The sequence below is a fragment of the Rhinolophus ferrumequinum genome, chromosome 14, assembly GCF_004115265.2.
Source record: "Rhinolophus ferrumequinum isolate MPI-CBG mRhiFer1 chromosome 14, mRhiFer1_v1.p, whole genome shotgun sequence".
In the NCBI taxonomy this organism is placed as follows: domain Eukaryota; kingdom Metazoa; phylum Chordata; class Mammalia; order Chiroptera; family Rhinolophidae; genus Rhinolophus; species Rhinolophus ferrumequinum.
In genome coordinates this window covers 48,077,883-48,094,877 of record NC_046297.1, presented here as the reverse complement: position 1 = coordinate 48,094,877, position 16,995 = coordinate 48,077,883, and the positions used below count along the sequence as shown (strand labels likewise).

At 34.1% G+C, this 16,995-nt stretch overlaps 1 protein-coding gene across 2 annotated transcripts in view; it reads left to right on the top strand.

Annotated features, from left to right (window-relative positions):
• The window catches only part of ANGPT1 (angiopoietin 1), a 260,199-nt gene that overhangs the window by 197,891 nt on the left and 45,313 nt on the right, over nt 1-16,995 (top strand). For both annotated transcript variants that reach the window (XM_033126833.1, XM_033126832.1), the window contains exons 5-6: nt 5,576-5,703; nt 13,417-13,518. In XM_033126833.1, the coding sequence (XP_032982724.1) occupies nt 5,576-5,703; nt 13,417-13,518 (230 nt within the window). The remainder of the gene's footprint in view (nt 1-5,575; nt 5,704-13,416; nt 13,519-16,995) is intronic.

Here is a 16,995-nt window from a genome sequence, read left to right as displayed (position 1 = left end):
ACATAGTAGGTCTTTCTCCCATCAGACTGTGATCACATTAAGGTCAGGTCGTTGTTTTCTTACGTGTGTATCTCTATTGCCTAGGATAAGTCTTGCAAATAGATGTCCTATCAATATTTGTTGAATTAACTAATATAGGATGGAGTAAACTAAAACAGAAGACACGCTTTTAATTGAGAGACCAATGAAAAAAGCCTTAGTCTATTTATCTTACATTTAGGCTTTCATTAAATTTTAATTGATGACAGCTGAGGGAGGATAGTGAGACCAGTGAGAGAAAGAAGGAATATAGGGTTTGGAAAAAAAGATTAGGTTATATTAAACAAATGAAAGTTGGGGTAGCAGAAGGAACTACCCAACAGAGAAGTAGAAATATGAATCCACAGGCCAAGAAAAAAGCAAACACGTGGTCCAAATGCAAGACAACTTCTGTAGTATAGAGGTAGAAGGTGGATCAAATGGCTTTGATCTTCATAGTAAACCATAAAACAAGGTCAGATATAAAGAGTGAGAAAAGATAGGAGTGAGATTTAGTCTTGAAAAAAGTGGAAAGATTTGAAATACACTATTCAGGAAATGTAATAGAAAGTCTGTTAGAAGTGACCAAGGGTTTGACTGAGCAGCATGGAGAACAAAGCTGATTTTAGCAAATTCACATTTTGATGGCATTCAATTGCCTCACATCAGTGTTTTCAGTTTAGAAATTGAATAAACACCCTTCCTTGTGTCAGGATTTACCCATGCAAGGAGTTACTGGGTGACAGGACAGTGAATGGAGAGCACCATGAACTCCACCTGAGCTAGTCTTTAAAGACTTGCTCTGAGATCGAAGTTAGGAAGAAAGAAAATGGAAGCTAGGAAGGGGCTGGTTGTAATGGTGGGGATGTACAATCCCAGTTAGAGAAAAGACAAACTCATTAACAAGTAAAGAATGGGAGAGAAAAAGGGAAGAGTATGAGAGTATGTGGTCAAAGAAGGAACTTTTAAATATAAAGAGCATTTTTTTTTTAATTCACAGTTTTAAACCAGTTTATTATTATTATCATTATTATTTTAGGGTTTAAAATAATATTTATTTTTAAAAGTTAACATGTGCATATAATAGGAAACAAAAACACAAGAACAAAGTCATCCATAATCACAAGCAATTTACTTTGACAGATAGATAAACACCTCTGTCAGGTCTCCAGATCACTCTCCCCAGTTCTGTCCAGTTGATACTTCTTTTATCCTAGTCCATCAGGTTTTTCATATCTGCCTTTTGTCATTTACCATACATTCATCCAGAAATAATCTTTGTTAACCTGAAAATGAACATCCAAAGTGAAAGCAATGAGCATTTATTTGAGATCAAAAAAGAACAGCTATTTGGGAAGCACTGATTCAGGCAGAAACCCAAACAGTGTGTTGATTGGAGACAAAAGCAAAGAGTACTTAGGAAAAAGGGAAGAGAAACAATTGCAATAATAGAAGGAAGGCATTTCTGTTGGTGCATGTAGCTAACATAGTGACTGTAATTCTAAACAATGTCTTGCTTTAATTTTCGGTCTGGGAGCCATCAGTCTGGTAGTCATACTATCTGATTTCTTGTCATCTTTATAAACAGTTGTTTGGGACGTAGTGTTGGTTTAGGCCCAGTCCAAAGGTTTGAGGAGTAAGGCAGCTCCTCTGGGATAGCAGCTCCGGCGCCATTTTAAAGCAGCTCTGTTTATATTATTTTTTACATCTTCTATCTTATTGAATCTCAAGAGCTACAAAAGTTTATCCTTAATTCTGACACTTGTAGTCTTCAGTAAATTCATCTTTGTTATTGTCTTTCTATGTTTCAGAATGTTTATTATGTGTCCAGTTTTACAATATCTAGTCATAACACTGAACGTTCTAGAACTCTCTGGTACTTAACAAATAAAATAATTAGTCTTGCCTATTTAAGTTATGAGACTAAAACCTCTACAATCAACATGTTGGTATATACATCATATATCATTTCATCTGAAATAATCCTTAAATCTTAACTATTCAGATAAAACTCACAATACAGCAAGATTAGATTACCTGGGTTTTTTTAGAATTAAATAATGATGGTATGACCTGATGTAGTCAATGAATAAAATAAGCCAATTAGTGAACTTTGACAAGGAGAGGCCAGTTCAATATAAACCTACATGTAACAAGTGAAGTATAAGTGCCCTCCATTTAAGCACCTACACTGTTTGGATTTGAGAGTAGAAGACAAGAGCTTCCAACATTCCATTGACTGGCTGGCTTTTCTTAGCCTGCTAGTGTCCTTCCATAGAACACTAAAAATAATAATATAATGCCGCTATTAATAATATTATTATATTACCACAGCAACAATAATAATAACTACCATTTCTTGAGTACTTATCGTAAGTCACTTGGCTCTGTTACATAATTCACACACTTTCCTCAGATATATGTGTAACTGTCCCACTTTGTAGATTAAAAAAAGAAGAAACACTCTGAAGGTCAACCTACCCTTATAGAAAGAGTCTTCTTCAAATCATAGTCTATAATACAAAAATGTCAAAAGTAAGCTGTGAATGAAGCTCTTACATTGATTTTAAATTCTTTAATACACTAAAATGTAGCCTGGATCAAACTTTCAAGCATAATGTTTACTAATTAATTACAAGCAATTACTAATTACTTTAATTAATTAATTTAATTACTAATTAATTAAAAACAAGCAATCTAATCTTTTTTTTTTTAGAAGCAAAGACTACTGCTCCTGAGAAGAATGTGTTTCAATTTTTCAAAAATACCGAACTATTTCATGAAAATGAAATATCTATATTAGATATGTTGCCATAACAACAAACCCATCGTATAACCTAGTATTAGTTATACCTTTTATGGTAGACTTGTCAAACCATTTTTCCAGTTCAAAGACTTAAATTCATGGTTTGGACATCATTTTTATACATTTAGTTTGCAGATAAACAATATAATACCCATTTTTTCCTCTATTATTTAAGATGTATGTGAAATAGTTTTCTTCCTTCCACACAACAGCCTCTTCACCCACATCTTCCTGGAAAGGAAAAGAAAAGGGGAAGGGAGATGGCAGAGAAGTGGGATGGGAATGTATTCTCCTTACGTAACTAAATAATGGGGGGCAGGAAGTGGTATATGCAACAGGAGAAGCATTTTCTGCTTAGATAAGTGACTTTCTATATCTTTCACCCAATAAAGGAAAAATGGGTTTACCATTGAATTCCTGTTGAACATATCTTCCTGTGTTGTTCATCCTTTTAAAAGATCATACCAAGACATGGAAACAACCAAAATGTCCTTTGGTAGATGAATGGATAAAGAAGTTGTGGTATATATACACAATGGAATACTATTCGGCGGCGAGAAAAGATGATATAGGAACATTTGTGACAACATGGATGGATCTTGAGAGTATAATGCTAAGCGAAATAAGTCAGACAGAAAAAGCAGAGAACCATGTGATTTCACTGATATGTGGTATATGAACCAAAAACAACAAAAGAACAAGACAAACAAATGAGAAACAAAAACTCATAGACACAGACAATAATTTAGTGGTTACCAGAGGGTAAGGGGCAGGGGGTGGGAGATGAGGGTAAAAGGGATCAAATATATGGTGATGGAAGGAGAACTGACTCTGGGTGGTGAACACACAATGGGATTTATAGATGATGTAATATAGAATTGTACACCTGAAATCTATGTAACTTTACTAACAATTGTCACCCCAATAAACTTTAATTAAAAAAAAAAAAGAAAAAAAAGCGTAAATTTTAGTTGGTATTACTTTACATCCCTTTTTTACATCTAATTTGATTATTTTAAACTTTTCAACAGATCAAACATTTAGAACTTAGAAAGATTTTGCTTTAGAAAATAACAGTCCATTAGCTTAAAATAAGCACAAGTGAACTGCACTGATGTGTTTGAAAGTAAAACCTTTATGTAATCCACTGACATTCCCAATGCAATTAAAGATGGCTTTTGAGTAAACATTTATATATTCGTTTTTAAATTGTTATGGCATACATTCTATGCAATACTTCTTCACTATCATATGAACCCGTAATCCTCTGATTACTTATCCTGTGTTGATATTGTAAGTGTAATAGTGATGTTTAAATGTAATTGTTAATACAAGTAGGCAAAACTACTAATGCAGACATGAGCTATAGAGAAAAACATACTATTAAATGATATACTTCTATATTTTTGTTATGGCAACATATCTGACATGGATATTTCATTTTCTTGAAACATAATTAAGTATTTTTGGAAATTTGAAATATTTATATTGAGATAGTCCTTCTCTCTACCAAAGTTAGACTGTTTATTTTTAATTGCCTATAAATTAGTAACATCACCCATGCAGGTTAGTATTTCAGATTGATAGAGAATTTAAAATTAATTTAAAAGCACTGATTCACAGTTTACCTTTGGTGTTCTTATTATAAAAGACCATTGTGACTCAAAGTGATTGAAAGCAGGTATTTTTTAAATAACATGAGACTTTAAGGACAAGATGATAACATATTATTAATCTTTACTTCTAGAAAAAGATTAATAAAACCAATTACTAAAATAATACATATTTATTAGGAAATACAAAATCATATATATTTTATAAATATACCACTCAGATCATTAGCTAAAGACTACTAAATATGAGTCACTTTTGTATTTTGATCTCATTAATAAGAACTTTATAATGGATGAAGCTTAGGAAATAAAATTAAGTTCTCAGTAAAGACTAGCTCTAATTAAATTTATTTTCCACTTGACATTCAGCCTTTTCTGAGCTCTTTCCCTATAGAACTTAATTTCAATGCTTATTCACTTTTCATTATATTTTGTATTTGTGTATCATCTACCTAATTGTATAACTTTAGGGCATTAAATTTAAAAAAAAAAGTTCAGTTGCCTTATCTTTCTGGGTAGTTAAATTGGGTCAGAGATTCTTTTCTACTTTCTAAATCTAATTACTTTCAGAGGGTTTTTTGTTTCATTTTGTTTTCTTTTGTTTTGTTTTTATATAAAAATTTCTGGACCTTTTCAATTTAAAGCCATGAAAAAATACTACTACCTACTTTTAATGTTTTAAATCTACATACTGTTTGAATTTATCTCTTCCTCCTCCAAAAATGCTTTAGCATTTTTTAAAACTTTCCTATGAAATGTAGGTGAGAACTTTTTAGAAATCTTGCAGGAATATTGACATGATTGTTACCAATTGGAGGTATCACATGATCACGTCGTTTATCCCTTGAGCTGATGTTCTGGAAAACCTTCAGAGAAAAACAAGATTTAAGAAATTAAGGAAAATAAAAAAAGTATTCAATTCAGTCAAAAATTGCTCTACAGATTTTTCCTTAAGCTTTGTAATTTTATGAGTTGCCTCAAAATCTAGTATTATCTTTATGATAGACTTTTCAGTAACTAATATTGAAATTTGGTTGGAGGAAATGAAGACTTGCTTAGTTATACTTGAAGTCTATTTGGGTAATAGTGGTACTGATATGCTTATTCACATATTTCAATCTTTTTCTTTTTTTTACAGTTTTACTAAAGGGAGGAAAAAAGGAGGAAGAGAAACCATTTAGAGACTGTGCAGATGTATATCAAGCTGGATTTAATAAAAGTGGAATCTACACTATTTATATTAATAATATGCCAGAGCCCAAAAAGGTAAAACCAGAAGTGTTTGTTTATGAGATGTAAAGCAGATCCTAGTTGAATTGCCGAATAACCAGATTGATTTGTGCTTGTTAAACTGAAAATATATATGCATGACCTCCTTTCTTTCAAAAATACTGTTTCTTAGGTCCATAAAAGATGAAAACCTATTGTACAGGCCTCCCACATCTCCCTCATCTCCCATTTCTCCTCCACAGAAAGTTTTCTGTTTATTCTCTGCTTATTCCTGGGGTGTGCCATTGCTTATAAATGCTTGTCTTATGAAGATTACATATCGAAGTCACATGTACTTCAAGTGAATAGGGAAGAGTTAGGAGCCATCTTCCAAAGTCCCAAGAATCCAGATGGCACACACCATCTACAGTACAAATACTGTGGAGAAGAATCTAGGGACATATTTCCCGAATTACTATTCCGATTAGGGTGAGAGAAACATTCTGTCTTGAAAGGATTTGCTTTTCAAATTTAGTTAAAAGAGTGGGTTGTAGGACAGGATTCATCAGTATATTGAATGGGATCCAAAGTAAACTTCAAAGTAAGAAAACACTATCTTCCTGCGGTCACATCACTTTTATATATTTTTTCTCCCTATTTATTCATCGAATCCCCCATCCATTCCTTCATTCCCTACATATTAAGTATATGTCATTCATTTGTCAGTCATTGACAAGGGTTATAATACAGAACAAACAGTTCCCAGTGTAGGGATGAAGACAGACAATTACACAGATAATTATAATATACTATAGAAGTGTAGTGATAGACGGTCCGTTTGAAGCAGGGTTTATGGAGAGCCATGCTCTTCATCATGTTACAGCTTTAGCTAGATGCCCAAGATCCCAAGAAGACTGCCTGCCTTTGGAGTGATTCATCCCCAACTTTCTCCTCCTTTTGCCCCTCTAAATTACCAGTACCATGTCCCTAGTTCCTCTGGATACTGTGCAAATGCTCTTGGAAGGCCTTCCCTGATTCTCTCAAGCAAATTTGCTTGGCTTTCTCACTACCAGAGTTCTGTAAGATCAGGAATTGTACCTTTTTAAATTTTTTTTCTTAATTTTTTTTTAATTGAGGTAAAATTGGTATGTAACATTATATTAGTTTCAGGTGTATAACATAATAATTCAATATTTCTATACAGTATAAAGTTCTCCCCACAATATCTAGTTACCCTCCATCACCATATGACCCTCTTCACCCACTTTGCCCACCCTCAACCCCCTTTCACTATGATAACCATGAATATGTTCTCTGTATCTATGCATTTTATTTGTTCTTTTTTTATTCTTTCTCTGTCTGACTTATTTCACTTAGCATAATACCCTCAAGGTCCACGTTGTTGCAAATGGCAAGACTTCCTCCTTTTTTATGGCCAAGTTGTCTTCCGTTGTATGCACCTTTTTATCTTTGATTTCCTGGAACCCAGTATAGTTTCTGGCACATTGAAGGTCCTCAGTAAATATGTGCTGAATGAATGAATAAACAACCTGCTGATGATAATATTAACACTTCTGTGTAGTATATAATAAGTGAGTCTAACTTCTTTCGTCTTCCTGGTTGTTAGATTCCTTTGATTGGTGAGGGAAATGTATATTGGAGACCACTTTGTTAGGTGTCAAACAGTTGTCAAGAGGGAGAGTCTAGACACTACCAGTATCTTCCCTCTCCTGATTTCAATAAAGATTTGTGGTTTAGGTTAGCTGTTTATTTTTGTTGTTGTTGTTGTTTTTCCCCTTTGCTGGGATGACATTTTACCCTAAAAAGAGGTCTTGCAAGCAATTTTATAAGAGGAGGGAGGGGTGAGGAAAGCACGTGAGAGAAGCGATGGCAGGGACAGTTTTGCACATTGCTACTTGGGTCAGAGAAGTTTGGTTCCACCTGCTTTTCACTTTGGGGCTTTTGTGCAAGATTTCACTGATTCAAGTGCTCCATGGCTTTAAAATCAAACAAAGAGAAAAAGCTGTGAGGCTATAATGGCAAGTCCAGGAGTAAGGAGAATAGAGTAACTTAGTGTTAAGGAGGAGGCCTTTGAATCCTTTGGATCACGTGGTATGAAACCTTCCTACTCTGCTTGTTCATAGCCTAAAATCATATTAGGTTGGTGCAAAAGTTATTGCGGTTTAACAGGTTAAAAATAATTGCAAAAACCGCAGTAGCTTTTGCACCAATGTAATACTTATGCTTAAATTCAACTCATACACACACAGGTATGTAAACACCGCACACACTCACACAGCATACACATATATATCTAACGTGGTCAGAAACTGTCCTCAGGGAGAGAAGTAGAGCTAACATAAATATTCTTATTCTCTGTAATTTACCTGAAAGAACCCCTAAATTATTGTCAGTTCCACTACAACATAACATGACTATAAAAACAAAGTTAACGAAGAATATTAAGTGACCCTCCTTTTAGACTTCTAATGATTCTATGATTCATATGACTATAAAAATAAAATAGCTTTTAAAGTTTTCAAATTAACATTCAGACTTTTAGAATTGTTTTCATTCCATCATCAGTACCACCATGTAGCCTTGGTGGGGGCATCACAGATACAGTTCTGTCATTCCATGAATTTTAATTCATGTATAACCACAACTCTATTCTAGTTCAAAATGTTTTGAGATACAAATGATGCACAGCCTGTTTTCAGAACCACTGCTCCTATTAGGGTAGAAGAAAAAATATCCTATCTCAAGTTCTATCCTATCTATTCTCTTGAATAACTCATAAACTTAAATAATAATTCATGAACTTGAATAAATTTGCTTTTCATGTTTACATAAAAGAGTGGGTTGGAGGACCCAGTTCACTACTTTGGGGCCTGGCTCCTTTGCTGGTTTCACCAGGATAGCATGATTTAAACTTACACTTCTGCACAGTTGAATTTTACATATTATGGAGCACTAGGCTGGGTCATGTTAAACAAAATCTGAAATATTAAACCTGCAAATGTGAAATATCTGCTAAAGTTTAAAACCTCTAAGATTTGGGCTTAGGAAAAACTAGTAGCCTGAGCAGATTCACAGTAATATTAGTACAGGCCTGTCACAGGTAAATGAAGTCACTGTGGAAATGGCGGCATCTGCTCAAGACTATCATTAGATTTAGTTTTATTGGAAATAATAGCCAATAAAAACCAATATGGTTTCCGGCGAAGAAAGAATGTCTGCAAATGTTAGAAAAGTGTTATCTTTTCAAACGTAACGTGGAAGACAAAGGTGGTTTTCTAGGGCTATTTAATTTTTCAAGTAGATAGAAAATGAGAATTACATTATTTCTATATCTATCTTTTACTTTTATATTATTAATAGCATGTGGTTATTTTCCTCTCTGAATTCCCTTCAGTGCATATTAGTAGGAAATTTTTCCTTTCATTCCTTAAGTTTCTAAAACCAAATGCCTTAAACCTAGACTAGTTTCATCTAAAAACATAAACCGTTAAATCATAACTCAGCTTATTGTAAAACATTAAAAATTTGTTTCTGAATTTATAATTCCCCTAATCCCTAGAAAAGGACTATAACAAATGTGTTGAGTCTTTTTTATTTAAGGTTATAGAAAAGTAATTAATATCCTCAAGCCTAATCATTCCAACTTTCATGGAGCATAAAAACATAAGAACTATGTGAATCAAATTTCCCTTTTTTGTTTGGGTTTAAATCTCCATATTATGTTAAAAGGTATTTAAGGCTTGAAAGCTTTGACCTTGCCTGGGATAGGAGCCAGTTCAACCTTTTCTTGGACGGAGTTAAGCCTAAGTCATATGATCAATAAATGCAAGCGGCATAGCAACTGCAGTGGGGCCTTGTCTGCAGAAAGGATGCTGCCAAACAGCACAGGCCACGCAGCACTGGCAAAGCAACTGTTCGAGTCCTTTCATCTCTCAGATCTTTCAAAACCAACTACCTATTTTCTTGACTGTCCTTCATCTATTAATATGCATAGGCTTTTTATGTTTCTTCTGACTAGAAATACATGGTCTTTTTCTTCCTACAGTAAATCCATCTTCTTTTTTTTTTATTAAATTGAATGGGGTGACAATGGTTATTAAAATTACGTAGGTTTCAAATGTGTTTCTGGAATACATCATCTATATATCCCATTGTGTGCTCTCCACCCAGAGTCAGTTCTTAAATATTTATAATCTTTGCACATGTTACTTTTTGTTTTATATATATATATATATAACAAATATATATAACAAAAAGTAACATGTGCAAAGATTAGTAATGCCAGTACTATTAACAACAAGCTGATAATTATAGTCATAAGCACAATTTATTGAACTTCTACATATTTTAACTTTGTACATTCTATATTATTTATAATAAATAATAAATTACATGTAGTTATATATAATAGTAAACTATAATATGTATATATCTTATTATATATAAGATGTATACATGGACTATATAATGCACAGCATTTTAAATACGTATTAGCTCATATGTAACATACATCTAGAGATGAGAGTAATGACAAAGCCTATCATGTGCCAAACACTATTCTAGAAAACTCTATATGCATTGGCTCATTTAATCCTTGCGAAAGATCTAAGAGGTGGGACTAAACGAAGGAAATCTGGCACCCAAGTCCATGCCATTCAATTCTGTTGTGCCCATATTTCACAAATGGCCCCTATAATCATTGCTGTTATTGAGTCCTAATAAGAATTGTAGAATATATGTCCAACCTCTTAACTTGTCTGCCCCTCAGCTCCCAACACAGAAATCTGCTTGAGAAACTTCTACTTTCTGTGTAGCTCTGACTTTCTCTGACTGTTTATCTAAGAAAGACTCTCAGCTCATTTAACGTTATCAAGCCACTGGATAACTGTGTTTGAAAGGAAAGTTGTTTTTTTTTAAATATTGCGAGTGATTTTAAAACTTTGCACAAATTTTAATCACATAGATAATAGTAATAAAAGTGTAAAGAATAGTTTTGTCTTCATACTCCATATTTATAAATATAGTTATTTATTTTCCCAATTATATAAGTGACATTTATAGATTTACAAACACAGTTTAGTAAAATTTCAGGCAATCAATATCCATGAGAATAGAAAAATTTGGAACAAAAATTCTGATTAACCAGTCAAGGTAGGGTAAAATTTAATAAAGAAACGGTGACATCAGTTTCCCTTAGCAAAATGTTTCCTTGACATATTCACTTACTCTTAATTTAAATTTCACCAGTAAAGTTCCAGCTTGGACACTTGTCCTATGCCCTCTTTAAACTGTGCCATCTGGATTTTATTCTCATAAGAATCCTGTACTCTGTCTCCTCAAGGTCACTAACGGCTCCTTCATTTTAAATTAAAGTATGTATTTTCTTAATCTTTATTTGTCTTGACTTCTCTGGAATATTTGATTAAGTTGATCATTTCCCCAACTCAAAATCCATCTCCATCTTTTATTGCATTCCATTAATTAAGTTTTTCTATAATATTTCGTCTTTTCTTGCATCACTATTTACTCAACAAATATTCATTTAGTACCTACTATAGGCTAGGTACTGCTCTAGGCACTGGGGACAGTAGCGAGTAAAATAAAGTTCCTGCTTACTTAAAAGTATTAACGTACTTTATCTCCATCAGTTGTTTACCAAAGCCCATTCTTGGGTCCTCCTCCCTCCCCCGCACACATACATCTCTTTCCACTATTTACTTCATTAAATAGTACGTCTTCAAGCTATCTACTACTACTTTCAAGCATATTACTCCCAAAACCATTTTGAATTAGGTAAACATGGGGTTCAAATCTTGCATCCAGTACTTGCTATTAATAATAACTATTGGCAAATTATTGAAATACTCTAAGCCTCGGTTTTTTTAATCTATACAATGGAGTTGTAATCATATATACACCATAAGGTGGTTGTGAGAGAAGTTAGAAAACGCATGGAAAGTGTTTAAATTATCTGGCACTTAACAAGCATGTTATTGTTAATGGCTATTCCTTTCTTATTTCTTTATTCTCTTGTCTGTATTCTTATCCTGGGTCTATCTCCAGTAGATCATCTCTAACAGATCAATAAAATTCCCCTTTTGGATGACTATCCTCAAACTCTACCTGTCCCAAACCATGATCATTTTCTTTACTCATAGGTTAGCTCTCTTCCTTAGGTCATTCTCAGGTCACTGGAGTTGAAAATTGTGGACTCCTACATCTCCTTAATCCCACAGGAGCAGTCACTACTTAAACTTCTAGGCATTTTCAGGACATGATCCATACTTTATTCATTGTAATATCTCCAGTTGTAATACAGAATCAGTGCCCCCTCTCCCCCAAATGCTGCTGAGTGAAAAAAAGTGAATTAATGAATTTAAACAAAGGAGGACAAAAGACTAGCTAGAGGTTATGTTGAGGACAATGAGCAGGTAATGAAGGTCAAGGGATTAGTTGAGAAGGAACCTTGAGACAGGGAGGGGAATTTCACATCTTGAAGGTTAGTAAATTCCTAGGGATTATAAAGACATACTGATGGGTGTCTGTTGTCAAAACAGAGGGAGAACCAGCCCTCTGGAGAGTCCCTTACTTATTTATGCTCAGAAATAGGCATGTATCTTTTATCCTTTTGCTCTGAGGAAGTACATGGGTAATTTATCCTCTGAATGACGGTCCTTGGCATTGTTTTCCTACCCATTAGCTATTCATGCTCCAAATTTAATGCCTCGGGGAAAATACTTAAAGTTTTTCTCTTTAATCAAAGTTTAGCTCTATGTCCACACAGCCTCCCTGCTATCGTTGCATTGCATCTACACTTTTAGCCAGCCTCCAAGATGTTTTAGTAGTCAATTGCCAGGGGAATGGTGGTGTTCCCATAGCTGGGCCCTCAAACAATCAAACTGCCACATTCATGCTACATCAATTATAGTGATTGCTCTCCAAATATAATCCCATTACAGATATGTTTCTCTCCTCGGATGGACTCTGGGGGAAATGAATCAATTTCTAAATAAGTACTATTGTATTTAAAATAATTGAAATAAGTATAAGTCTTTGAAAGATTTGGATAACTTTTCCACATGGGAAAGAAATGCTTGTTGCAGTCAGAAGGAATACAGTATGTCATGTTCTCCTCTTATTGTTCATGATGAAAATTCATGCAAATAATCTGTTCTCCATATGCCAAGGGCCAAATTTTGCCTCTAACATAACACTAAACCATCAAGTATAATTATTGTAGTATGTAAGTGTATACAAGTTAATATGCAATGAAATGTGTAATAGCTAAATATAAATGATTTTTTAAAAACATTTTTTCCAAAGCCTTTATTATATTGCCATTTCAATTAATTAAAGATTTAAAAATTCTAAGTCTTTTGTTTTGGTGATAAAATGGTCTGTAGTTTTGGAAACTTTAGTAATATATTTAAAATTTGAACAAAAACAAATGCCTATTATCACTGAAAACAACAATTTAAAAAAACTTATAGTCTGAGACTGAGATAATATTTAGCTCATTTAAGTGTTTATAAGTAATTTATGCATTTTGATGGAATTTAATAAAAAACAACTCAAATATAAGAAAAGTAACCAATAAGATGTCTAAATTAACATTTTTAGCATAGTCATTTTTATTTTTATCTATAGGCCTATCAATTCTATAGATTTCTATTTTAAAACATATCTGATATATGTTTCTTTACAACAGACATAATTTTCACTTGAGTTTATTTTCCCTTTCTCTGTCAGGTATTTTGCAATATGGATCTTAATGGGGGAGGTTGGACTGTAATACAACATCGTGAAGATGGAAGTGTGGATTTCCAAAGAGGTTGGAAAGAATATAAAATGGTAAGACGGAAGAACTTAGTAATTTTTGATGTTTTATCATGAGGTTATCTTCACCACACTATGTGACAAACCCTTTTTAGGTGTTTTTCATTTATTTTAAAAATAAAATGATAAATTAGTGAAATTATTTTCATTAAACACAAAACCCTCATAAATCATTTTTAGTACATTATTCCCATGTGTGCGTTAGAAAGAAAAATGTATCACCAAAATTCTTTGGTGAACTATTAGGGATTGTCTGGATTTGTGCCTGGTTGAATGAGGGCGGGGGAAGCTAGAACTCAGACCCAGGCTGGGGACTTGAGCCAGGACAGGGAGATGTGCAGGGCTCTGGGTCGTGGAGCAGGACACCTACTTCCAATGGCCTCACAAGGCTGGCAAGTTCTTGCTGGCTGTTTACTGAGAGCTCCTCCATGTGGCTAGGTTGGCCTTCTCCTGACACAGTGACCCAGGGTCATCAGACTTCTTATGTGGGAGTTGGCATCCCTCAAGCACAAAAATAGAAGCTTCCAGGCCTTTTCCAGGTTTATTAGACCCAGAAATAGCATGGCTTCCTTTTCACTGCATTTTTTTGTTGTTGTTGTTGTTAAAGTTGACGACAGGGTGAGTCGAGATTCAAGGTGAGAGGAGCACACAAGGGTGTGAACTGTGAGGCAGGGTTCATTGCGGTCTCCAGAATATCGTCATCCTCATCACCATGTTCCCAGCTAACCTTCTCAATGCTTAGCATGTGCCAGCCATATATATAAATCCTTATCTAGTGTTTTACATCGAACCTATAGCTAATTATGGCTAACACTATCTCCATTTTAAGAGGAAAATGAACAAGTTGGGAGGTGAACTTTTCCAAGATAATATAGTAGATGATTGAAATAATTTATAATCCAATAATCACATAGCCAATGCCTACAATATTAAGTATTAATATTAAAATCTGTTGACAGAATGTCAAAGCACAGTAATGGAAGAGGGTTTCCATTTATGGGCTAATTCTCTTTTTTTTTTTTTTACATCTAAGTCTTCTGGATAATTCTTCTCTGGACAATTTTTTGACAAATTCCCTCTTAGAAGGTAAAGAAAAAGGTGAAGAGAAATGCTCTACTAGCCTAAGTTCTGTCTTGATGTTCTTGTAAACAATGTGTAAAAACTGTTGTTGGTTGACATCACAGTTCACCCATTAGTAGGTTTATAGTTGGTTGAATGACAGTAAACAAAGGGATTTAATAAAGGGAGGTCTCTGCTGCTGACTCTGTGTCTACAACATTTTTATCAGATAACGCAGTGGAACACTATGAAAGTAGGTTAATAAAGTTTGGTGTTACACAAAGTTGGAACCTTGACGTCTTCAATAAATGATAAACTCAAGATAGAAAGGTAGGCTGAAGCCAACAAAACAAAATTCTACAGAGATAAATGTAAAGTCTTACCTGGACCAAAAATATGCAAAATCACCCATGAGAATATGGGATAAAAATGACTGATTAGCTTAAGAATCTAGTATTTTAAAGATGAAGAGATTTACTTGGTTATAAGCTCATTTTATGTTGTTGACTACAAAAAATACAAACACTTACATACACAGTCTACATGAATAGTAGTTTTTAGTTGCAAAAGAAAAAGGAGAACTCATTGGTTTCTGCCATGTTCTGGTTACGTGAAGAATATACTTCAAATTCTGCAGGTTTTACAATAAGTGAACTTAGAGGATACAAACAGGATGGGAGGATTCTGGAACCACACCTAGAGCAGGTGAATAGTTGGGTGTCTAACCTGGAGAAAAAAGAATTAGGTGAAAACTATTCTATGTGTGTGTGTGATAGCTATGTGTGATAGCTATTTGAATTGACTGGATGGAAGTATGTGGTACTGGAATCTGGTACTCACAGTGTGGTCCAGGGACCAGCAGCACCAGCATTGTCTGGGAATTACACTATTAGAAATGCAGAATTTCAAGCTCCACCCCAGACCTCCTGAATTAGAATCTCCTTCTTAACAGTGCTGTAGAGAAGTAATCTCCATAACGAATGGAGGAATATTACAGGGAAGCAAAATTTGACTGAGTAGGAACACAACTCTCTAATGATTCTTACCAGCATGAATGGATGCATGTTAAGTGGCGAGGACCCCTCTTCAATAGAAACACCCCAGTAGAAGGTAAATCACCATGGTTCAGGATTGTTATGGAAAACTGGCATGTGGTTTGATTCTAAGGTCTCTTTCTGCCCAGATGACTCTAAGAACATATAAGGGAAAAAAAGAACCTAAGTTCTAAAAGAGGACCTTGCATTGTGTCTAAATTAACAGTTTGAATCTTCATTCTGCCATTTACAAATGAAGTGATGTTTGGCAAATCATTTAACCCATATCTGAACTTTCTCACTTGTTAAAAGAAAACATTAATAGTAATACCTTACCTGCCTTGCAGGGATATTATGAGGATTAGATACAAGTAAAGCACTTGGCACACTGAATTTTCAATAAACAGTAGTTATTATTTTTACCCAAGATTAAAACATCAAAGGCTCCAAAATTTTTACTTAACTCTGCCAAAAATATTTTGTGAACCACCTTAACTCATGATTATTTTCACCATTAAAATGGGATCTGAAGAAATCATCTGAGAATAAGACTATAGATATAGATTTAGGCAAATCTGTAATCCATTATTATTAATTATAATGGAAAAATGAATATAAAGTTGCCATCATGGTGGCTTTCCAAAATAGTGAATTATTAGTTGTAAGCATCTCTTGCCTTCACAAACTAGGCACATTAAATAAAAGAGACTGACATATGAAGTATGGCATCAATTTAAGTCTTATAAGTATTTACCATATATATATATTTTTATTATGCATTTTTTTTATTATTGGAATGGGACAAAATTATTCTTTAATCATAGTTTTATGAAGTTTTCCCTCCTCCTTTTTAAAATAGAAACACTATCATGTTTTATTCAAACTAGAGCAATTTATCAGCTGAGTGTCAATTCTGCATGGTCAGAAAATGAGTTAGGCTCCAAACTTCTGAAACATTTTGGCAAAACTGAGTCTGACGACCTTTTTGTTTTAATTAAAAGAATTTATCACATGTTACAAGTTGGTTAACTTTCACCAAAACACATGGTAGAAAGTGTTTCAGTTGTTTCCTCCAGAGCTTTTCTTTCACCTAAGGACAGAATAACATGACTCCACAAGAAATGGAAGTAGACTCCCTATGCCAGTTCTCATCAGTCACACCCACTTCTGCTCCTTGCATCAGAGGAAACGGCCTCTAGGGTGCACACCCTTTGGGAAAACAAGAACTTCTTGGCATACACCACTTCATCCGCAATCTCCACTTCTGCTAGAACCCAACAACCTAAGATGCTTCACTTCTTTCTAGGGCACTGAGTTTCATCCCATCTTTTTTTCTGTCTTTCCTCTCTCTTGCCCTTTGTACTGATTGATACCTAAGGTCTGCCTCTTGCCTCATAAG